General features: G+C 52.3%; 1 protein-coding gene across 1 annotated transcript; it reads left to right on the forward strand.

The window, feature by feature from the left end:
• The first annotated feature begins 1,258 nt into the window (after positions 1-1,258).
• Positions 1,259-21,330, forward strand: LOC133341458 (uncharacterized). Its single transcript, XM_061550108.1, has 12 exons — positions 1,259-1,560; positions 3,136-3,194; positions 4,226-4,322; positions 6,017-6,273; positions 6,640-6,800; positions 8,267-8,419; positions 9,413-9,481; positions 10,031-10,121; positions 10,771-10,859; positions 10,970-11,307; positions 11,689-11,851; positions 15,107-21,330. Exons 1-12 carry the CDS (start codon positions 1,444-1,446, stop codon positions 16,834-16,836), a joined length of 3,324 nt encoding a protein of 1,107 aa, XP_061406092.1. The 5' UTR covers positions 1,259-1,443; the 3' UTR covers positions 16,837-21,330.
• Positions 21,331-23,246: the final 1,916 nt, after the last annotated feature.

Here is a 23,246-nt window from a genome sequence, read left to right on the forward strand (position 1 = left end):
CCTCTCCCCTCTGTCCCCGCCCCTCTCCCCTCTGTCCCCGCCCTCTCTCTCCCCTGTCCCCCGCCCTCTCCCCCCTGTCCCCGCCCCTCTCCCCCCTGTCCCCGCCCCTCTCCCCCCCTGTCCCCGCCCCTCTCCGCCCTGTCCCCGCCCCTCTCCCCGCTGTCCCCGCCCCTCCCCCCCCTTCCCCGCCCCTCTCCCCCCTGTCCCCGCCCCTCTCCCCCCTGTCCCGCCCCTCTCCCCTCGTCCCCGCCCCTCTCCCCTCTGTCCCCGCCCCTCTCCCCCCTGTCCCCGCCCTCTCCCCTCTGTCCCCCGCCCCTCTCCCCCCTGTCCCCGCCCCTCTCCCCTCTGTCCCCGCCCCTCTCCCCCGTCCCCGCCCCTCTCCCCCCTGTCCCCGCCCCTCTCCCCTCTGTCCCCGCCCCTCTCCCCTCTGTCCCCGCCCCTCTCCCCTCTGTCCCCGCCCCTCTCCCCTCTGTCCCCGCCCCTCTCCCCCCCTGTCCCCCGCCCCTCTCCCCCTGTCCCCCCCCTCTCCCCCTCTGTCCCCCGCCCCTCTCCCCCCTGTCCCCCGCCCCTCTCCCCTCTGTCCCCGCCCCTCTCCCCCCTTCCCCGCCCCTCTCCCCTCTGTCCCGCCCCTCTCCCCCCTGTCCCCGCCCCTCTCCCCTCTGTCCCCGCCCCTCTCCCCCTGTCCCCGCCCCTCTCCCCTCTGTCCCCCGCCCCTCTCCCCCCTGTCCCCGCCCCTCTCCCCTCTGTCCCCGCCCCTCTCCCCCCTGTCCCCGCCCCTCTCCCCTCTGTCCCCGCCCTCTCCCCCTGTCCCCGCCCCTCTCCCCTCTGTCCCCGCCCCTCTCCCCTCTGTCCCCGCCCCTCTCCCCTCTGTCCCCGCCCCTCTCCCCCCTGTCCCCGCCCCTCTCCCCTCTGTCCCCGCCCCTCTCCCCTCTGTCCCCGCCCCTCTCCCCCCTGTCCCCGCCCCTCTCCCCTCTGTCCCCGCCCCTCTCCCCTCTGTCCCCGCCCCTCTCCCCTCTGTCCCCGCCCCTCTCCCCCCTGTCCCCGCCCCTCTCCCCTCTGTCCCCGCCCCTCTCCCCTCTGTCCCCGCCCCTCTCCCCCCTGTCCCCGCCCCTCTCCCCTCTGTCCCCGCCCCTCTCCCCCCTGTCCCCGCCCCTCTCCCCCCTGTCCCCGCCCCTCTCCCCTCTGTCCCCGCCCCTCTCCCCCCTGTCCCCGCCCAGCCTCCGTCACTCTGAGTTTGAATTTCGCTGCCCAATGGGCCGCGTGCGTTTGGCCGCCGCCCGCGACAGAGGAACTGTGAGCGGGGACGCGGCGGAGACGACGAGACGCAGCTGAGTGGGGACAGCGGGGGACAGGGAGACAGGGCCCCCCTCACACACGGAGACAGGGGGACAGGGCCCCCCTCACACAGGGAGACCAGGAGACGCAGCCCCCCACCTCCCGGCTATGCTGGACCGCAACGTCGGCGCGGCCGCGCGGCTGCAGCTGCGGAGCCTCGGGGTGCGCGTGGAGGCGGCGGCGGGCAGGAGGCCCAAGGGCCCAGCCCGGGCTCGCTCGGGGAAGGTGAGTGCGGACAGGTGACGAGGTGGTGAGGAGGTGGGAGAGATGATGAGGTGGTGGTGGAGGAGGTGGTGGTGGAGGTCGTGAGGTGGTGGTGGAGGTGGTGGTGGTGGAGATGATGAGTTGGTGGTAGAGGTGATTAGGTGGTGGTGGAGGTGGTGGTGGAGGTGGGAGAGTTGAGTTGGTGGTAGAGGTGAGGGGCGGTGTGAGATTTGAGGATGTTGGTGCGGGTTGTGAGGAGGTTGTTGGAGAGACATGGCGGTGATGGTGGAGGAGTTGGTGGGAATGAGGAGGATGTGATGAGGTAAGGGAGTGATGGAGCGCGTGTTGGAGGTTTATGGTCGAGATGGTGACGTGACATGGGAGCGGTGGTGTGAGTGCTGTTGCTGAAGGGCAGGGTGACTACCTATCATCAAGAAGTTGCCCTTCAGCAACTTCTTGATGATAGGTAACGACGAACCCTGTGGCACGCTCAGTGAAATAAGACCTGTCACAACGACTCTCTCGTAACGTCACAACTCAACACTTTTCGTCCTGACAAAAACACTGTGGCCTTGAAGGGAAACGTGTTTCATAGGCGACGTTTCGGACAATGGGCCCCTTCTTCAGATCACATTGTGTGCACAGAGCACGTTTTGTGCAAATTGTGTGCTCTGAAGGAGGCCCATTGTCCAGAACGTCACATTGTGTGCTCTGAAGGAGGGCCATTGTCAGAAACTTCGCGTATTCAATACGTTTCCTTTTAAGGCCACGGTGTTATTGACGAATGTGTCGAGTTTGTCGCGTTACACAGGTTATTATTATTATTATGAGTTGTTGTTGTGACAGGTTGAATGCTGTGCTTGTGCACTCCTGCCAATGTGGCAAAGCAGCCGTCAGCAAATAGACTGTCTGACCTGTTATATAAGTTCACAGGTCTGGGCAGACCCACACGGCATGCTTATTCTCGACTCGGTACCTGTAACACATTCTCCACTGTGCTTTCACCTCCTCCAACCCGCCTGGTCAGTGTGAACTAACAGGCCAAAATGCCCTCTAAATCAGTGGTTCTTAAGCTTTGCTGCAGCCTTGCACTCGTTTGGCTCTCAATCATTAAACATTTTTATAATGGTAATAAATACATAGGGATTTATGAAACAAAGTAAATTGTGCTTACATGCCCCGTGCTTACTTTGTGGTTAGATGATTTACCTTTTTTAAAAATCTTGCCATGTCTCGCAGCCCCAGATCGGGCATCTCGCACCCCAGGGCAGGGGGTGCAGCGTGCACCGCAGGTTATGGACCACTGCTCGAGATGGACCCCTTTCGAGGGAAGACGCATCTGTCAGCAGTGACGTGAGCCAGAAACAGCAGGGCTGCACCTAGACATTTAGCTTCAGTCTCAACAAGCCCCTAACAACAGTCTAATAGAATGGCAGAAAATATCATTACAACTTCAGCCACTTACCACTGTACTGAGAAATACGGTATGTTAAGGGAGAGTCATTGGCAAGCAATGGATTGGTAGTGTTGGTGTGCGAAGCCCTGGGCCAGTTGGTCTACAAGTACTAATGTTTATTTTTTATATTTTCGTTGTAGAAGAAAGAAGATTATTCTCACGGGGGCTCACCATCCAGTACCGAATCGCTGGTCCCAAGGTACGATCAAGACAGCATTTTTTTTTTTGCTTAAGAGCAGTAGTCGTAATAATTATACGGATAACTTCTAGAGAGCAAACGGTGCAATAGTAACCACTGGAACAGTCCTCCCAGCATGCGCTACGTGTATAATTAGCAAAGGCTTGTTTTAAACCACCGACTTAAGTCAAATTGAACACGCAATTTTGTTACATCACGTGATACGCGATGCATGATAGTAGGACGCATCCGTTGGTCACAATGGCAACGCCTCTAATCTAGCACTGTCACAGCGAAGGTTGGTGATTCACAAATGTTGTGAAAGTCTCTGCCTGTGGGTGTCAAAAAGGTGCCATACCCTGGCCCGCCAGGACAAGGCAGTACAGCAAGTGGACTAATCTTCATCTCTTTCCATCTGTCGGGGATAAGGTGTTACCTCCACGCGTGAATGTGTTTTCTCTGGGTGCTCCGGTTTCCTCTCGTGTATAAACACTCATAAATTGGCTGAAAACATCTTAATATAAAAATATCAAATCTAGCAGGACATTATTTTCAAAAAAGTCCTTGGACTCGGTGTGACATTTCTGAATATATAAATCACTACTCTTATTTTTCACGTCTCCACATACTTTTATGTCTGATACTTTCTCATAATTTACAGAAAGCTTATAATTGGATTAATCAATATACGTCAGATCAGCAGACTAAACGTTATATGAGCAAATTACTTGGAAAAGGCCCAATCTCGTCAGACCTCGAAGCTAAGTAAGGTTGAGCCTGAATAGTGCTTGGATGGGTGACATGAAACAGGTATCAGTGAGCCACATTATCAGCAGAAGACAGTGCGGCAAAATACGTAATTGTGCTGTACTGTGCTCCGAAGTCTACTCCCCGCCTTCACTGACCTACGTGGACCGGCGTGGTGAAGTAGAGGCAATCCCACAACCTGCACGGAGCGACTAGGCCCTCATCCTGCAGTAGATCGACAACGGGGCAGCTACGTACACTAATGAGTTCCTAACTCTGATCGTCATTTTTTTTTATGTTACAAGGTTTGTCCTGGAAGCCTGTCGCTATCTCCAAGACCACTTGGACACAGAGGGCATCTTCCGGAAGCCGGGATCATTGTCCAGGATGCGAGAGCTCAAGGTCCTTCAACCGTGCTCGTGCGGAGGCAAACACAGGCCTGCGGTCGGGCGTGTTTAGGGCAGGGCGGGGGGGGCAATGTCTGGGGGACGTTTATGGCACGTGCCGATCGCTGCAGTGTGCGTGCGTCGACTTGTACACCCATGCAGACGTGTATGAGTTAAGTTGACTCGAGTAAGCTGCGTGGCACAGAGGGAAATACTATAGTGGGCAAATGGATGAGAGGGAAAAACTTGTGTAAATGTGCTTGCGTGTGTTTGTAGGGAGTGGTGGAGCCATTGTTTAGAGTACTGTGCTTTGAACCCGTTGACCTGAGTTTGATTCCCAGCCACGATGGACATGAATTGAAATGATGTCAGAACCTGTCCCTGGGCAGCCCCCAAGGTCGACTTGCCCTTTACACGTGAATCTGGTGTGACGTGTTGACCTCAGTATTGGGGAGAAAGACGGCGAATTAGCTTTGTGTTAGCTGCACCACCCCTCTGTTCACTGTTTCAGCCTTAATGGGTGTTCTCTAACAGTACTTGCTCAAACAGTATAACCGTGTAAATTTCGATTTAAAGCTTTCGTGACTGCAGGGATTCATCTTGGTTCTTTCGGTAAGGTCACTTAGAAGGGAAATAATAAAATAATAAAAATAAAACATAATAAAATACAATTCTCACGACGTTTCGGCTACAACGCAAGCAGCCGTCCTCAGGTGAAGAACAGGGCTGTCAGACGCTGTGTTTCCGACAGCCCTGTTCTTCACCTGAGGACGGCTGCTTGCGTTGTGGCCGAAACGTCGTGAGAATTGTATTTTATTATGTTTTATTATTTTATTATTTCCCTTCTGCGTGACCTTACCGAAAGAACCAAGAAGAAATATAACTATTTATTTTGTTGTGTGCTCAGATAAACAGTCGTTCGTGCACTGAACTTTGGTCCCTGGTTTCAAGTACCAGCCATCGATGTTATTTATAAGTGACTAGCTTGACTACCCGGCTTCGCCCAGGACTTGGAGTCTTGTCTTGGATTAATACACGGCCTACGTGGAGGGTTGGTGGGGGGATGCGTGACGTCAGCAGGCACACTGTAACGCTGCCGCATGCGGGTGACATCACAGATGTGACGTCACCGCTCACTTGCCGTGCAAAATATATCCTTTATTGTGCCCCCCTCCCCAAATACAAAAGTCAATTTTGATACTTTTTGCATTGTACACAGTCTGGAAGCTACCCACATGCCAAATTTCAAGTTTGTTGCATGTTGGGAAGTATGCTAAACATTTTGGACAGACACACATATTCACAAATTTCCCTTTAATGTATATAGATTTATGAATCGGTCCTCATCCGTAATTGTGAAATGAGTACCCGGTGCATTGCGTTACCATCAGCCCTGGAGAAACAAAGGTGGCCATGGTGCTGGCCACAAAACCCTTGACATTGTTATCTTTCAAGCCATGATAGCACTCGAACAAGTATTAAGTGATATCACATTTGCGAACTTTACATCAATTCCACTGCAGTGGCGTCACATTCGTAACATTTTTCGTGTGCTGGGGAGAGACAGGGAGATTCCCAATTTGACCCGCACCGAAAAAAGAAACAATGCACTCGCCCTTGTAGCGGGCGCCCGCTGGCTAAACAGCCCTTGCTTCTCCGATCACGGTCGCTCAACAAGTTGCCCGCGTGTCTCTGCGCGGCTAACCGCAGGCCCGGCTGGAGCGCGGCGAGGCCTGCCTGGCGGGCGCGACGGTGAACGACGTCGCCGGGCTGCTCAAACAGCACCTGCGTGAAGCGGCCGAGCCGCTGGTGCCGCGCGAGCTGCACTCACCGCTGCGCCGAGCGCAGCAACTGGCGACGGCGGAGGAGCGCACGAGGGCAACGCTGCTGCTGTGCCTGCTCATGCCCCCCGCCACCGCCCACGCCCTGCGCTTCATCATGACCTTCCTGCACGCCGTGGCCGAGAGGTGAGGCGGCGACTGTAGCCGTTCGCTTTACCGTGAGCGGCCCGAACGGTCCGTGGGAAATTTTTATCGATGGCCGTGGTCTCCGGATTATTAGATGCTTTAGAAAGCAAGACGCCATCAATTTTTGCTTTAAAATACAGAGGGGGGGCGGGGGGGTAAATGTGTGTTAAATTCCAGAGGGTACGCTAATTGTCCTTCAAGGCCCAAACGGGTAACGCTCGGGGATTTGGTCTAGGACAGTAATGGGGGCCTTTGCCTTGCCGGAGGCCGAATAGGACTTTGAAATAACCTTTGGCAGGGAGGCCACACATCACCGCAAGAGGTCCTTCCCTTTCGTTAATTAAAAGAAATCTGTCTTGCGCTCAGAGCGGAGGATAACAAGATGACGGCGACGAACCTGGCGGTGGTGTTCACCCCGACGCTGATGCACGGCGGGCGTGGGGCCAGCCTCACGCCGGGCACACAACAGCTGCTCCAGCTGCAGGTGCTCACCGTGGAGACGCTCATCACCAATGCTCCTCGCATCGGTACGAAGCCCCCCAAGACCCACGGCAGCGACTGGTGACACGGGGGGAAGGGGGGGGTGGGCACTGCTACATTCCCGTCACTTGCGTGACTCATTTTTGCTCTTCCTTGGTGGCTCGCAACTTTCAGTGATGGTTTTATTAACGATTTCCAGCTCAGGTTGAAAGCGCTTATGCATTAGCTCTGGCTGTCCAGCCATCTGTAAACTGGGAGGGGCAGGATGACTCTCGTAAAGATGATCCAATGTGAACGGAACTTTCGTGTAAAGTCGTGTAGCTATGAGGGATTTAGCCTATTAAATATAATAGTTAGCCAAAAAAGTTGAGACCACAAACAGAAGGGGAAAAAACCTCGCCGAACGTGGTTTTATCTAACGCATGTTTCGGCTTGCACAGTGTTACTTAACGAGGTCTGTTTTGCGGAATAATGGCGGTGAGGTTTCAACTATACGGATTTTGACGTTGCTAAGATTTTTCGATTTAAAGCTTTCGTGACTGTACCAAAAGAACCAAGAATATGTTGCTAGGATTGTTAGGAAGATATTTGTTAGATTGGCCTGCGAGAGGTGAGAGTGCTGCATCCGTCGGAAGGTACTAAGGTGTGACTGAATTGACTGTGAGAACGATTTATTTACTGTTTAAGTTTCTTTGCATTTGTTTTTTTCGTGCGATAATGTAACAAATACTCTACACGCGCAACGCAAACATTCACACACATTGCCGCAAGCATCTCGCCATCCACTCATTGAATACGTTGGTTTTATGGACTCCTACGTGTGTGAATCCTTAACGTTCCAGTGACAGTGTTAGGGGCAGGCATCGGGCTGGAAATTCAGTGTCGGGGGCGAGTGTTGGGCATATGCCGCAGTGTGGGAAGAGTAATTCAGACAGGGGTTTTGTGTTCAGGTCACATTGAAAGAGTGTACACACAAGGTGTAGAGAGAGACTGGACATTGTTAATTACAACAAGGGCGGGAATCTTGTCGAATTAGCTAAACAAAGAGGGAGGGGGTGATCATTTAGGACCAAGGAACGCTTAGCTATTTTTCCCATGTGGCTTATTATTTGTCGAACGCAGTTTTGCACAACAAGGCAATTTAGAGGTACGTAACCCCTGCGTCCGGCGAGGTTTTCCTGTATTTTCCAATATTGCAAACGCATGTTGTCTTGGAAGCAACCCGTTTGGAAATATGCTTATGATAATTGCCCTGACAGCTACCCATCAGTTTGTGTTCTGCCTATTAATACTTTAGAGGACGACACACATGGGGAAAGCGTGTTACATTGATGCAAGCGTTTGCACGAATTTATGAATTTGCTGTGGATTTTCGCTGCGTTCCGTTTTTGGTGTGACCTACTGGATAGTGCGAAATGGCTTCAGACACTGCAACTTCAAATTGTGAAAGTAATCTGATGATCTAGTATTAAGAACACAGTGTGATACCACTTCTGGCGATTGACCCCTCCAGGCCAGTGGCCGGATGAAGAGGAGGTGGAAGAAGATAACGATGATGCTGCAGGGGCAGCCTTTGGCAGGAAGGGCAGCGAGGACCAGTCGCCATCCACTGGCGGGCGTGGAGACCAGCGCTCGCTCAAGTTGAACCGTCGCCGCAGCTTCAACGGTAACAGCACCTCCCCTGTATAATAGCCTTAACAGACTGTAGGAGCAAGTGCTGTTAGCGAGCACCTATGAAGGCCGGAACGGCACACGAGGGCGTGCGTGGCCAGCACAACGCTGGCCACTCCCTAGTGGCGATGTTTACACACCATACCAGGTACTCGTTTGAGGCTGAGTCAACCTAGGAGATGCCTATTACCGGTTCAGATAATCGTCACTGGTGTTGTCCGTGAGCGGGAATCGAACTCGGGTCGCCGGGTTCGAATCGCAGCGCGCTAACCACTGCGCTACCGCTCCCCACACACACCGTGAACCCCACATGCACAAACGCACACACGAGTGTGTTCTCATCACCCTCGTCTCTTGGAACCTCAAAGCCGGAAATGTAAAACCAGAGCTGTCACATCTACGTTGGTGAATGTTATTTTTGTTTACGAATTTGATTTGTCCTCCGTGTCCAATCATATCCTGATTGTGCTTTTGGAATCGTGCCATGATGAATGATCCATTTTGGTCTCGGAGAAGTGTAACCCTTCTTGTTAAGCATATGGCCCACGAAAGCAGATACCAAAGAGCTACCTCTGAGATCCTTTAAAGTGACTTCTGGTTTACATATTAAGCGCGACACTTTTCAGAATCTGAATATTTATTTATACTGGACATACTGATAAGCATAACTGTCATGATATTTGAAAGTCAAACCGATATGTTTATTTCCCCAGGGCTGGAATTCTGCCAAATCAACTGCAAAAATAAATTTAACGTGATGTGTTTTTTTTTTGTGTACGGTCCATTGGTAACTGTCCAGAGACCATCGCCTTGCCACACTCCAAAAGCCCAGGCTTAATCACAGACGGCTGCCTGTGATTTGGACTCGGGATCCCAGCAGTGGCAGCTCATCGCTGTGACCTCTTGATCCATGCGGCCACCTCTCAGATTGCGAACGTTGAAATCGGTGTTGTGTGCCGCGTTGCCGTGTCTCGGATTTCTCATTTAGACGTCGTCTACGGAGCTTTGAATCGTCTGAAAATCAGCAAGACGCCTGTAGGCACACCTAAGGGAGAAGGTACGGATTCAGAGGCCGCTCTTTTTCCGCGCACACAAGTGAAACACGCGTGTCGCATTTTTGTCACATATGAGTTGGTAGTTTGGCAAAGACATTTTTCAATAGTGTCCATTCACCCGGCAAGCACTGGGTTAACTCCACAGAACGCCGATGTAGGTTTGAGTTGTCACTTGGACTATGGGGCTGTGATTGACGTGTGATTGCTTGAAGAGAGGATGCCAAAAGACATCTGTAGAAATGTCACTTGCAGTCATCGTAACCCTAGCTGCAACAACCTCTCTCTTGAACCAGAGAAAAAAAAACCCAGCTGAGCTTACCCTTCAAACCTGACAAAATAAGAAGACTAAGCCGCAAGTGGATGCCTGTCTACGATGGAAAATGTTCAAGTCCCGAAGCCGGAAGCCTCACAGCAACGATAAACACACTCAGAAAGTAGGCAGAGGCCAGTTTGTGCCACGGGATATGTACACCGTGGCCGTATCGGTGATGGGATACAATCGCACATCCACTATCGTCCCATCACCCCCCCCCCACCGTGCGTCGCTACAGATCGCGTGGGTCCGCAGACGCCTCTCACGGGGAGACAGAAGCGGAAATCCTCCGATGTCAGCCCGAATCACGGCTCCTCCGACAAGAAGCGGTGAGGGCACACGGCGCGAGCGGTGTCAGTGGCATCCCTCAACTCATCGGCGGGGCTCTGCACATTCCACAATAGCGTCGAGCAATTGCGTGGGGCCGAAGGGGTGGTGCGAGAAGGAGGGTGGGATATGCTGTTCACGTTGTCACGGCCAATCTGTCAGTGATGTTGCTGCTCAAGCGACGTGTCCTTACTGCGCAATCCGTAGGTGTCTACAGCTAAAACGATTATTTTTTATTATCACCGTACTGTGGGCAAAATCAATGGGCCTTGAACATCGCTGTGCCAATTTTCACGCTTCAATCTCAGAACGCTAAAGGTTTTTTGAAACAAATCCGTCTGTCTGCGCTTTAACCTGATGGATTGCTGTAAGGCGGCCCCTCCGTGGCGGTTACGACGGGAGTGTGGGGACCATTTACAAGCGACTTATTTATTATATTGTATGGCCCTGGCTTCTCTCGACTGTTTGCGCGCTGACAGATTTAGCGGATTTCTTTTTTCTTCCCCGTACTGTAAAGTACTGTAAATACCTGGCCCGACAACTCCGTGCCGACCACCTTAACGCTCGAGGTCAATTTTCCGCTCTTGCGCGAGTAAGTCGCGTTCCGACGTGCGAGCGCGATAACGTGTCGCCTGCGGCTGCTTCCCCCAGACGAGGAGACGAGGTGTGGGACTCGACGCCGCGTGGCTCGGGCCATCTCGACCCGTCGCAGCCGAGCGCCGGAGACTCCAGCCGTTACGGTATGGCCAAGCCGCCGACATCCGCGGATGCCAACGAGCACCCCTTGTCGGCCTTCGCCGTCCCCCCGTTGACCTCTCGCGCGGTGTCCACCTGCGTCCCTTGGTTGCAGCGACGCGAGGCTCGGACGCTCCATCGCTCGAGTCGGATGGAGCCGCGGTCCCGCCCGGCGAGGCCACCACCACCACCACCACCCCGTGCGCGCAGCGAGGCGAGGGGGCGGCACTCATGACGAGGAAGCGGTCGCGGAAGCTTCTCGGCCTGTCAGCACCCCACCCGAGCAGGACGTCAGCCAGGCTGAGGCTGCGGATGACCAAGCCAAGAGCGGGATCCGGAGACGGAGATGGAGCCAGAGCCATGCACTTGTCGTCATCATCGGGGCCGTCTGATGGCTCGCGCAAGTCTCTGCGCGTCATGCTGAGCCACTTGAAGGCTTTTGGCTCCGAGGAGGTGAGGTTCCTCTTCCTTGTGGAGGCTTGCAGCAGTGATGATGGTAGCGAGTTAGAGAAGATACGTGAGTGGGGGGAGGTGAGTGAGGCGATGGAGGTGATGTAATGATGATGATTGCTAATCAACGAATGAGTGATGGGGAGTGAGCAGATAGTCACGAATGGAGGACAAAAAATACTCGAGCCTAGACCCAGTGAGAAGGAGTCAGTGGTGTGGATGACCAGAGGGGGGGCTCACAAGAGACGTAAGTCTAGAGCGTAGACTTCAATAAATGGAAGTAGTTGGCTGTGCGGAGTTAATTCAGAGGAGGGGAAGTGACATCCCTCCGGGCGGAGACTGACCGGTCGGTGTCACCATTGGGTGGCGTGTCGGCGCAAGCAGCGCGCCGCTTGTTACCCGCTGAAGAGCAGCGCGGAAGTGGGGAGGCGCCTGGCCAACCAGCCTCGCCTCGACGGCGGCATGGACACCCTCAGGATCTTCCCGCAAACGCCACGCAGGAAACCGGCGCCCGCTTTCAAACCTCCCGTCGAGGCTGGCCCCGCAGGTACGTGTGACGCAGGTTCGTGATGTGGGTTCATGACGTTCCAAGATTGTCGAGGTCAGCTCTTTTATTTATTCGTCAACGTGATGACTGTCTCGTTCCAATAAAGCGTCATCTAGGGTTGTTGTTGATTTTTTTCGGTTGTCGGTTTAGAAATCGACTCTAAATTCCAAAAAGTCGTGAACTCGATCGGATCAAGTTCAATTTCACTAACGATCGAACCGATTCGCTCAGGCGCTAACATTCAAACCGCAATGCGCGTTCAAATGTAAACGATCATATCGCAATCCCTTGTACGTACATATCAGTAAAACTTACATCTCTTTGTTAGTCCTCTGCTGGATGGAGGCCTCACCACACCACAGCGATCATGGGATTTGTTAGACCATACTTAACCACGCTGCTCAATGCGGATCGGTTTAGGTTGATTAAACCGATAATCGACATTTTGACAGTTTGCCAACATCGACAGCACTTAAAAATCCGTAATTACTGCCCGTCGCGTCACAGCCGTCGCAAATTATTTTTGGAAACGAAGCGTTCTGTCGTCGCCTGTTCCACCACGTGTTTGCGCCGACGCCCTGCCTGGTTTCGCCATGCCGCTGCAGTGCCCCGCGCGCGTCGCTAGGTGGGGATTTGCTGCAGGGGGGGGTGGTGCTGGGCGTGCAGCGCTGCCTCCTCGTGCCGGCTCCGTTGCGAGCTGCGCCAGAGCTTCGGGCCTCCCCCCGAGGAGCGCCGGGGAAAATGCAGCGCACTTATTAATGCCATTCAGTTCAAAATGGTGGCAGCAGTGATGCGTGATTAAGCTTACAATGCACCCACGAAAAATAACAATTGCATTTCTCGCAGGTAGCTCCCGAGATTAGAAATGTTGCCGTGTCAGCGCCGTGCTCGTTAATTTTAAACGTTTCGTCAAATTGGAAGTGATACACGCAAAAATAATGCTAATTGTGTTCCATTTGCATCCTTCAATTCGCGGCGAATTGTTAAAGGAAGGTAAGAGTACAATTACAATTTAATTCCCCGTCGTGCTCTCACATCCTCAACCCGTTTCTCCGTTGCAAGCAGCCCTAGCAGCGGCACAGTATCAGGAGACAAGACAAAAAAAAACGTAATCTTGCAGCACAGCGTGCTTTTTTGTAGGTTGTAGTTTGTGTTGACGCAGTGCGCCGGCCTTATTCGGAGGTTATCAGTGTCGGTCAGGTCGTTTCTAATATTGTGCCGTTTGCCGGAACAGCATGCCTAGCTCTACGTTTTGGCAAAACGTACGAGCGACTGTTTGCTGGAACAACATCTTATGCAGTTTTTGTTGTGGTCATAAGCCAGCCGTCTGCCAGTGAAGCATTTCCCATTATCTCCACAATAATTGGTTTTGGGTGCTGCCTTCCGGCGAGCATCGTTGCTGGCAGCTTCAAGATAAGGCTGCCCCCCTGTCCAACTCGACCGGAAACACTTGTGCAAAACGCACCGCAAAAAATATTACCATGCTGGATTTTTTTCATTCATTTCGCACACAACCGGGCCCCCTCCATTGAATCTGTAAAATATTATTAAAATGTAACTTTGTTTTTTTGACCAAAGTAGTATTCTTTGGTTCTTTCTGTAAAATCACATAGATAGAAAAATAAGAATAAATATTAAAGTGAATAAAAAAAGAATAATTAAAAAAATGTATTAACTTTATTTACTATTATTTTTTTTTCTTCTATGTGACTTTACCGAAAGAACCAAAGAATATGAATTCCTGCAGTCACGAAAGTTTTACGTCAAAATTTAACCAAGTATTGTCATGCGCCACGGCCGTGTGCTCGCCGTCGGTTGAGGGTCCGTTCAAATTTCGTATTTCTTTTTTGAAAGAAGTGAATTTACCCAGCAATAGATTACAGCCAACTGTTTGCTCCAACAAGACATTCATTACCGTCCGCAGGCCAGTGGGAGGCTAAATGCCAAACCATAATAATTTTTACGAAAGGTTCATGTGGTCGCAAAGGTTCCAAAATACAGAGGAAAAAATAGATAACTCCGGCATTCGCCAACGTGAAGCTCGCGTGAACGTCGCTATGGCACGTCGCGATTTTAGCATTCGGGTAGTCGGGAAGTGTGGTGATGGGGGGGGGGGGGCGTTAGACCAAAAGCACCGTGACATTTACGAGCTTTTTTGTGCAGCGTTTGGGGAGCGCATGGGCCACATGACTACGTAGCAGGCTGGGAGCGGTCAAAGAGGTCATTGTCTCCTGCAACGGTCCTGCGATCTGACATATTTTTTTGTAACCCTCGAGGCACGTAACTTTTTACAGAAATCTTGTTCTTCTGATTTTGGAAGTTGTTCATGTCACTGCACCATTGTTTAACCACGGGTGCAGGTAATTATCTCAACTTTCTCACCCACGTCCAATTTCTATTTTTTCTTTCTTTCTCGCCCTGGATATTGAACATTGCCGCGAGGGATACAGTCTTTGTTTATTCAGCTCCGGCCTAATAAATGTCTCGGAACAAGAATTTCAGCTCTTTCTCATAGTTTTAACTTCCTCGAACTTGTGGCACCAGAATTTAAATGCCTTTCCTTGTCAAATTAATCTTAACGTTCTGAGTGGCACATTTTTATATTTGTAATGTATGCTCATTGTTTAAAGATCAGTCTGGTTTAGCGGCTATGTTTTTTTTCAATATTACTGCCGTAATACGAAGCTTTGGCTTTTTTTCCCAACACGTAATGACTGCGTTTTATAATACTGAAACTGCAAACAAACTACACTATAATAATGACAGTATTATCATTTATTTCTATAATGCAAAACACTACGTAGCTAAATCACCGAGAATGCTCCCAATGCTGTCAGATCTCAGCAGCTAAGCAAGGATGAACCGAAACAGTGCTGGGACGGGCAACCACAGAATACAAAGAGGTTGTTATGGGCTGGTGCGGAGCGAACACGGTGGGCGTCGGAGGGCCGTGCAACAAAACCCAATGTTGTATTGTACTTCTGTGATCCCACGTCTAAAAACAACGCCTGCCACCCGCTCAACGTGGGTATGCCCTAACCCAGCAGTGGATTGACGCAAGGGCTACATTTTTGCACAAAACTGCATCTAAGTTTTCGTGACTGCATCTACTGTGGGATTTAGTAGCCTCCCAACCCCAGACGAGCTGTACCGGGAATAGAATGCCTTTTTACAAGGCCTGGCCCGGAATCCACAGCAGTGGCGGTTTGCATTGTTGTTGTCGTCCTTGTTGTTGTTGTTGTTGCTGCGCACCAGGACTGATGGCGCGGAGCGGAGGGGCTCAAGGCTCGGCGACGTCCGCGCGCGCGCCAGGCGGCGGTCACCGTCCGCCCTCCGTCCGCGCCGCAACTGCGGCCAGCGCAACCGCGCCCGGGATAAGCGACCGGCAGAGCCACCGCGGGCCCCTCCCCGTGGCTGCCGCCGCCGCCGTCGCCTCCCCCGCGCTCTCCGCCAACTTGACCCCCGACCCCTGTTCGAGCGCGCGGCCGAGCGGCGGCTCGTTGTGCTGCGGTGGTGACCGCGTCGCCCCGACCGCTGTCGGGATCAGAGGAACGTTTTTTGAATCGGGAAACGAGCTGCACGCGCTGGCCTTCAAACGCAAAGGAGGCGATCCATCGAGGGCAGGCGGTGACTTTCGCAACTCCGAGTCTAAAATGTCAAGCGAAGCTGAAACCGCATTTGAAAAGAATGCCGTCGGCGGGCGCCTTCATCGGCCCGTGCCGGGAGACGACCGCCTCGGCCCCACGGCTTCGAATCCCCGCACAACTTTTTACGACGGCCTTAACAGAGCCTGCGATGCAAATCAATCGGTCGGCCAAGATAATTATCAGCAGCACGATAGCGATTCAAGTTCGTTTTCCCTTGCCGTGCCGATGTCTGAGGTGTCGGAGAAGCGTCTTCCTGCTCCCAGCTGCTCAAATGCCAATGGTTCAGCAATTACACAGTTTTGCGGCTGTGGGTCCTGCGACTTAAAAGGGCAGAAAAATCCAATTTCAACTCCCAGCGAGATTCTCAAACTTGATACGTTTCCAGGCTACAAACACACCCAAGGTTCGCAGTGTGCAGGCGGTCGGCTTATCCCCGCTGCTCTTACAGAAGCGAGTAAGCAGGGACTCGCGAGTGAAGTACGAAAACCAGCAAAAGGAATTTCACGTGAAAGTCTGCTCTCGGAACCCGACTGGTGTTGGGATGCAGATGCCATCAAAGCGTCCTCCAGGGCGTCGAGTTGTCGTCCCGCGGGCAGAACGGTGGACACCCTGTTCCGCTCATCCTCGGCTGAGATGGTCGGATTCGGCCTTCAGAACCCTGCCTTGAGGCTCGTCAAAGCCTCATCCGCGGAAGCCTGCCCTTCCGGCTTTGCCGATGAGACGGGGCGCAGGCGGCCGCCACGGATGACGGTCACCTCGTTTGTGGGCGCCCCCATGAAACTGAGCGTGAAGTGCGAGGAACCTTCGCCACCATCAAACCAACCAAACTCTCGTGGCGTTGACGTTCAGACCGTGACGGGGACTACGGGAAACAGCGATGTGGAGCACGAAGCAGGCGGTGAAAAAGAAGCGGTGTACGTGGCCACGTCCGGACAGGCTCTTCGCAATTCTCCCAGCGACCACGGTAAGGGGCGATGCAACCCGGAAAACCGCGACGGAAGAAGCACAGTGCGGGACGTGCTTCTCCACAGGAGCGTCTCCACCCCCTCCAGGCCGGCGACTGCCCAGCGCGGCCCTCATCTCAGGTCCGGGGCCGGAACGACGCGGGCTCTACCCAAGGGCGGCAGCGGCGGAATCCTCAAGAGCGTATCGTTCAATGCCAAGGGGTCGCGGGCGTGTGGCCAGGCCCGAGCGTCCCCTCCCAGCCGGGCGGTGGAGACGAAGGCTGCCCCTGGGGGGGGGCGGCTGGTGCGGACTGGCAGGCCACTGCAGGTTCCACCCAAATGCCCCGTGGCCCCGATGCCCCTCGTGCCAAGCAAGGCAGCCTGGGATGTGTGAGCGAGACGTCTTTCTGTCTGACTTGAGAGTTAATGTCGCAACGTTCCAGTTTGCTCCCTTTCCCACCGTATACATTCAGATTGTTGTTTTTCCATCTAACAATTTCTCCAGCTTTGTTTTAATGGTGGCTTTTAAAAAGTGTTTAGTTGGGTTGTTTATTTGCCTTGTTCGAATGCATTGCCCGTCATTAGGCCTTTGATTTGTGTATTTGTCAGTCATTTAATAACTTTTATTTCATGGCACAAAGAGCCTTGAAAATGTGATCCGAGCACGGCGCAGCACTACTGGTACCACGTGGTGAAGTCTGGATAGCAAAGCACTACTGAGGTTACACGGTGAAGTCTGCACATCACAGCACTACTGGAGCCAAACGGTGAAGTCTGCATATTGCGGCACTACTTAAGCCACACGGTGAAGTCTGCACAGCACAGCACTACTGGGGCCAAACGGTGAAGTCTTCACATCGTGGCACTACTGGGACCATGGTCAAGCCTGCACGTTGCAGCACTACTGAGGTCATTCAGTGAACCTGCACATCGCAGCATTACTGAGGCCACTCGGTGATTCCTGAACATCGTGGCACTACTAGGACCACACGCGGTGTGTGCTGTCTGGTGTCATGTCCAATTATAAAGTAGGCCACGTTGAGTGGATCGTCACTTTGTGGAGAGACTCGCAGCGCTCACATGTGCCAGGCTACGGTTACACACGGGAATCCGGGCTGCACCGCACGGCGTGTGCGTGCGTGCGTGTGTGGCCCTGTCGTTTCAGTGAGTGAGTGTGAGTGGTCCTGTCATTTGATTGTCTTTGTTGTGGTCCTGTAATTTCAGTAAGTGAGTAAGTGTCTGATTGTCTTTGTTGTGTTCCTCCCATTTCAATGAGTTGTGCGAGTACATGGACACTGCTGGAGTAAATATCCGAGATGTCGTCCTCCCTTCGTTCTGGGTTGCCGCGTATCTCTGCGGCACTAATAGGAAGCAGTGCCAAAGCCAGTTGAATGATTTGGTGCCTAACGCCAGACCAAAGTCATTCGGTATCATTACAGTTCTCGGAAGCCTCCTGTTGCCACGACAGGATAAGATAACGCTTGCACGCGGCTTCCGTCTCAGCGGGCAGCTTTTCAACGTGTGGGGGCTCTTTTATCATCTGGGTAGAGCCGCAGAATTCTCCAAACTCCTGCTTTCATGAGCACAGGCAGCAGCCCCGTCAGACCCTCGGCTCCGCTTACAGAGAAAGTGAATAAATATTGCGCCCTCGTTGATTCATTTTTTGTTGCTTTTAACTCGAGCAGTAAAACATATAAAAATTTAACATTACATTTAATGGGGTTTTTTTTTTTGGACTCCTGCAGATTAAAATATTTCAGAGTCGTTCTCCGGGAATTGAAAATGCGCCACGTGTGGAAGGTTACATAAGTGATTTGATGTGACGATTGATATTTCATCCCGTCCCGTCCTGCCCCATAGAACGAGCGGGCCTCGCGCTTGCTGCCGCTGCTGCTGCCACCCACCCCACGTCCCGGTTAGAGGTGGCGACGATGTTTGGGTTCGTCGGCGATGTAATCCCGACCTGGTTGTACTCTCAAACTGGTGGCGGGGGAATTGCAAGTGGAGAGGCGAGGGGCTGTGTACTTGTGAGAAGAAACTCACGAGTGCACAATCTGCGACTGCGATCACCGAGACCGGCCTAAGTAGGTTTATCGTGATCTAAAATGCCGCTGCCAGATTTCTCACCCGTTGCCCAATACGCCAATCCATTTCCCAATCCAATCCCGTATCGATTTCACGGTCACACTCGCCATTTTCGTCGTCCTCCACGGAGAGACTGACGCCGGTCCACGGGAGGATCTTAGAAGTGCGGTGAGCGCAATCTTGTAATTTATCCAGGACTGGATTGGGATCTGGTGAAGAGATTAGGATATTGGGTTGAATGTGGTAATGTTTATTGTGGCAGAAACATTGTAGATCATCTGAAGTGCTTTGGGGTGTTGACTTTACCGAAAGAACCAAAGAGTAATTCTTGCAGTCACGAAAGCTCCAAATTAAGTTTGTTGTGAGGAAGCCCAAGAGGAGAGAGTTGCAGGAGTGGAGTTGGGATTGAACGAAGGCTCGGATGAGAAGTTCAGCGGCAGACAGGGCGTTGTAGATGGCGCATGTGGGAGATGTTGCGTAAGTGTAGGTTGGAGGTCCTGCAAAGTTGAGAACGAGAGCTCAGGATTGATGACAACTCCAAAGTTACGACGCGTGCACTGCCGGTGTGATGTCGGATCACAGGAGGTGCGCAGTCAAACTGGAATCTTTGTCGAGTGTGGACTTTATGCCAGTGATTCAGCATGGGGGCATTTTTTAGTTTTCAGTATATCAAGCGTAACTAATTTATGGGAGATTTGAATGGAAAATAAATCACCTTAATAAAGTTTAAGTATATATTTGCTCCTCTTCACTAGACAAACACTTTGTGTGCATCTCGCATCTTCATTTTTAACAACTTAAATTGCACTAAACTACAAGAACCAAACAAATTAAACAGAAAATTAATGGCTCGAGACGCGGGTGTTAAGTCAGCGATTTGAACGCGCGCGTGCCGGGCAGCTCTGGTGGTAATTGGCAAGATTAAGCCGCGCCACCGTGATCAATTGGGATGCTAGTTTTGGGAGACACACTCTGCGCGGCAGAGGTTTGACGGGAGAAGCCCGCGCTCTGTCGTTTCGCGTTCGCTGCCTCTTCGAGCGCTCGCTCGCCGCAGTGATGGTGGTCAGGTTCCTGCCTTAGGCCCTCTTAGACCGTTCCTCGAAAGCGGCGGCTTCTCAACCTGTGGCCAGCGGGCGACCACTGGTTGACGGCAAGCCCGTGGGGAAGCGGTCCTCGGGACTGTAGCAGACGCTACCGTGTAGAATAGGAAGTGTAATGTTGAAGAGCAAACGAATGGTGCGTGATAGACATTTCAATGGTTGACAGCGACAGTCTGCTGGCCCAGAGAGTTCGGGAACCAATTCCCTAACATCTTGCCACGGTGGCGAGATGTGAACTACTTCGCCTGATATATCGGTCGTGGGTTCGATCCGGACCCTGACGCCTATATATTTGGAGTTTGCATGTTCTTCCCGTGGTCGTGTGGATTTTTCTCCGGGCCTCCGGTTTTTCCCTCCACAGAAGCACGCGTTTAGAGTATTGGGCTGCTATAAATTTCCACGTGATAAGCCACTTTGTTGAGCTATCATCTGTGGCCAGGTCACTTCTGAGCAAGAGCTATATAGCTCAGTGGGCCTTACCTGGTAAAATAAAAATAGTTCAGTCAAGGAAAAGGTTCCTCCTTCCATATCAAGACGTATGTTGTGTCACCCTGTGATAAGTCTCAAGTGATAGCATTCGGAATGTGAGCCTTTACATCGATTTAGAGAGGGCAATTACATGGGCACGGTTGGTGAAAAATAATCCAACAGACAATGTGTTTGACGTGTGTTTTGTTCTCACTGTTTACAGAGCCAGCCACTGTGCAATGTTGCTGCTACGCCTCATGTTGTTTAAGCACATCGTTAAGCTAGAAAAATTGCACCTTTAGCGAGTATCCTTTGAGGTGTGTAACTCTTGGTTTTCTATATATATACACACACCACACACCCCGTTTTGTAAAGGGGAAACGCACTGTTAAGAAAAATGAGCACGGTGGAAGTGAAGCACGAGTTAATTGCGGTCGAGGGATTTCACCGCGTCTTCGCCAATACGTCACGTCCAAACGGGCAAACAGGTGTATGTCTCGACATACGTAGAACTTATTTCCCACCGTACGTAGCCAAACCGTGCTAACTGGAGATGGGATGCCGTCTTCGCGCGTCTCGTTGCGACTCGGCGTGCGAAAAACACTGTGTACGAAGCAGGAAGACCTCGGGGTGTCAGAAGAATCTCATTAATCCTGTCCGCCTGGACTGGAACTTTCTCCTTTTGAAAGCCATCGCGCTCGCGAGGACGCTTCGGGCTCGTCGCCGGTGAAATCGGGGGGGCGACTGTCACGCCTTTTTATTGGGACCGAGAGAGAGAGAGAAAAATAAATGCCGCTGTATTTTCATTACACGGTCTGGCACGTGTGGTGACAGATGTCAGCGAATGTGAGCCGCGGCAGAAACTGGAGGTGTGAATCACGTAATTAGAAACATTTCCATAATTGCGGTCAATTTCATCCAACTTTTATTTCGAAGCATTCCGCGTGTCACTTTTGCAGCAGCCCGATATTTACGGATGTGTTTGACATTTTAAAACGGAGTCTGTGTGCAACGTGTTACAAAAAATATATCATCCGCGATGCCGTCTGCGCGTCTTTATACGGTAATTAAATCGAGATTTATTTGCTTGAAAAAACGTTTCTTTTAAAAATTATTGATGTATGAATCCATACGCAATCGTTGTACTGCCATCTGATCGTATTTCCATCATAAATCTATGCGCGGCAATAAAGTAGTTACCAAATAAATGTTGCTGTCAGAATTGAGTCTGAATAAATTGAATTTCTTCCTTTCCAGTTAGAGAATTTAATTTGGTTGGAATCTCTTAATTAAAAAAGTGGAAATTCCCTCTTGGCTCTGCGTGGCAGGGCTGCCGATGTGCTGCCTGCGCGCTCTCCGTGTGTTCTTCTCCGCTGAGCGGAGTCTGACGAGTCGGCTCAGCGTTTGCAGTGAACGTCTGAACGTTGAACAGACCCTGGCCTCCGGCACCGTGGAGAGGCCAACAGGGCAGTGTGTCCCCCCGAGCCTCAGATCCGAGGGGGCCTCAATCTGGCTTTTTGCCCTGGGCCATCCCAACAATCTTTTGCCCCCCCCCCCCCCCCCCATCAGCCTCATCCTCCAGCAGCGGACAGTAAAATCATGCACAGAATAGCTAGATGAAGCTCGTTAGAAATGTCCACACGAGGAATTGGTGAAACGTGTTCATCTGTGAAACTTTCAAAATGCCAAGCACAACTGGGCTAAAAAGGTGGCCAGGAGGTAGTGGTAGAGCGCATGTTTCATTAACCAAACTATGTGGACCTTTGAGTGTTATCCTCTCGTGCCTGGCGTTTTTTAATGGACTCTGGTTTCCTCCCACGTACAAAACACCCGCGAAATCGGAATTTGTCGAACGGCACAATGCATGGCCATCTTGAAAGGCTCTTTTTTAAATATTTTAATGACATTTGTATTATGAACGTGAAGTAAGCCACAAGGACTCACAGTTGAAAAATTACCAGGCGAACGCCAGTATTCCAGCGTCATGAACTCAATTGAATTGAAGGCGGTAGCGTGGGAAATTTGCAGATTTTGTTTTGGCCGAGTTTCCACCTATCCACGTCGGTTCCACCGACGGGAGATTTGGGGGTGGGCACCTGACCCCCACCCCTACAGTGATCCCGAGGCTGCGACAGTGCCAATTTCCGCAGCGCCCTCCGTGAAACGGTGGAGACGGTGCGCAGGCTTGGGAGCGCGCCGCGGCAAGCCGTCTGCCCAGGGGGATTTTGTCAGATTTGTTCTGCGTTTGCTCGAGCAGATCAGTTGTTGCAGAGCCAAGCGTGCCCATCTTTAAGTAGTACTTCCCCCACCCCTGCCAACTCGCCCCACACCGCCCCCATCCTGGCAACAACTCAAATGGATTTTTTGCGAGCAGCCTGTGCGGTTGGTTGTTCCCTACCCAGCCGGCCGTGTTTGCAGGGCAGAAGCAGATCCTCGGCTCAGACTTGGTGCGCCCAGGCTGACACGCTCACCGGGCCGCTCAGTGGGCGAGCGGCGCTCCACTTCACAAGCCCTCTCTGACGCTCGCGCCCGCGTCGCCAGGGCGAAGGGTGGCGTTCACAGGCAGAATCGCCGCACCTCGACCGGAGTAAAAGAAGAAAGAGAAAAACCCTTTTTGAAATCCTGGACGAGATCGTCGAATGGCGCTGCCGCTGGGCTTGGCTTGCTGGCTGGCTGACTGGCAGAAGGATTTGGAAGAAAAAAAACACGAATAAATAAAGGATCGGCGGGATATTATGACAAGCGAACGCCGCCGATGCCTCACCCCATTACAGCCGGAGAAGGAGGCAAATGCTAATGCCGAGATGTTTATTCAGTTCCTTTTGAATGTGGTCGCTACGGCAACAACCCCGTTAATTTTAATATCCTCAGCCGGTGCCCTTTCGTGATCAGAAACGGGCTGCCTTTTACTCGCTGTCGATCCGGGGAGACGCTGCTGCGGGAGTCGCGCGGTGCCTTCATGAAAATGCGGAGGGGCCACCCGGGGCGGCACCAGCGGCGAGTCGGGCTCCCCGCTGGGGCTGGAGGAACCCCAGCGCCGACGATGCCACCGGCACCAACCCAGATCCCCCCCTTCAAGAAAAAAGTGAATTTCTGGTCAAGTAAACATTGACGCAAGTGCTCGTTTTGTTTTATCGCCCTTAGCTATTGT

Source organism: Lethenteron reissneri, chromosome 11 (genome assembly GCF_015708825.2).
Source record: "Lethenteron reissneri isolate LAM-NWPU_2019-01 chromosome 11, ASM1570882v1, whole genome shotgun sequence".
Classification (NCBI taxonomy): Eukaryota; Metazoa; Chordata; class Hyperoartia; order Petromyzontiformes; family Petromyzontidae; genus Lethenteron; species Lethenteron reissneri.

Bases quoted from the DNA above. Each gene is read 5' to 3' on its own strand.
- LOC133341458 (XM_061550108.1), top strand. From the start codon at position 1,444: ATGCTGGACCGCAACGTCGGCGCGGCCGCGCGGCTGCAGCTGCGGAGC. The intron at 3,195-4,225 runs GTACGATCAAGA...TTATGTTACAAG, and splicing joins ACCGAATCGCTGGTCCCAAG to GTTTGTCCTGGAAGCCTGTC. The intron at 11,852-15,106 runs GTACGTGTGACG...GCTGCGCACCAG, and splicing joins CGTCGAGGCTGGCCCCGCAG to GACTGATGGCGCGGAGCGGA.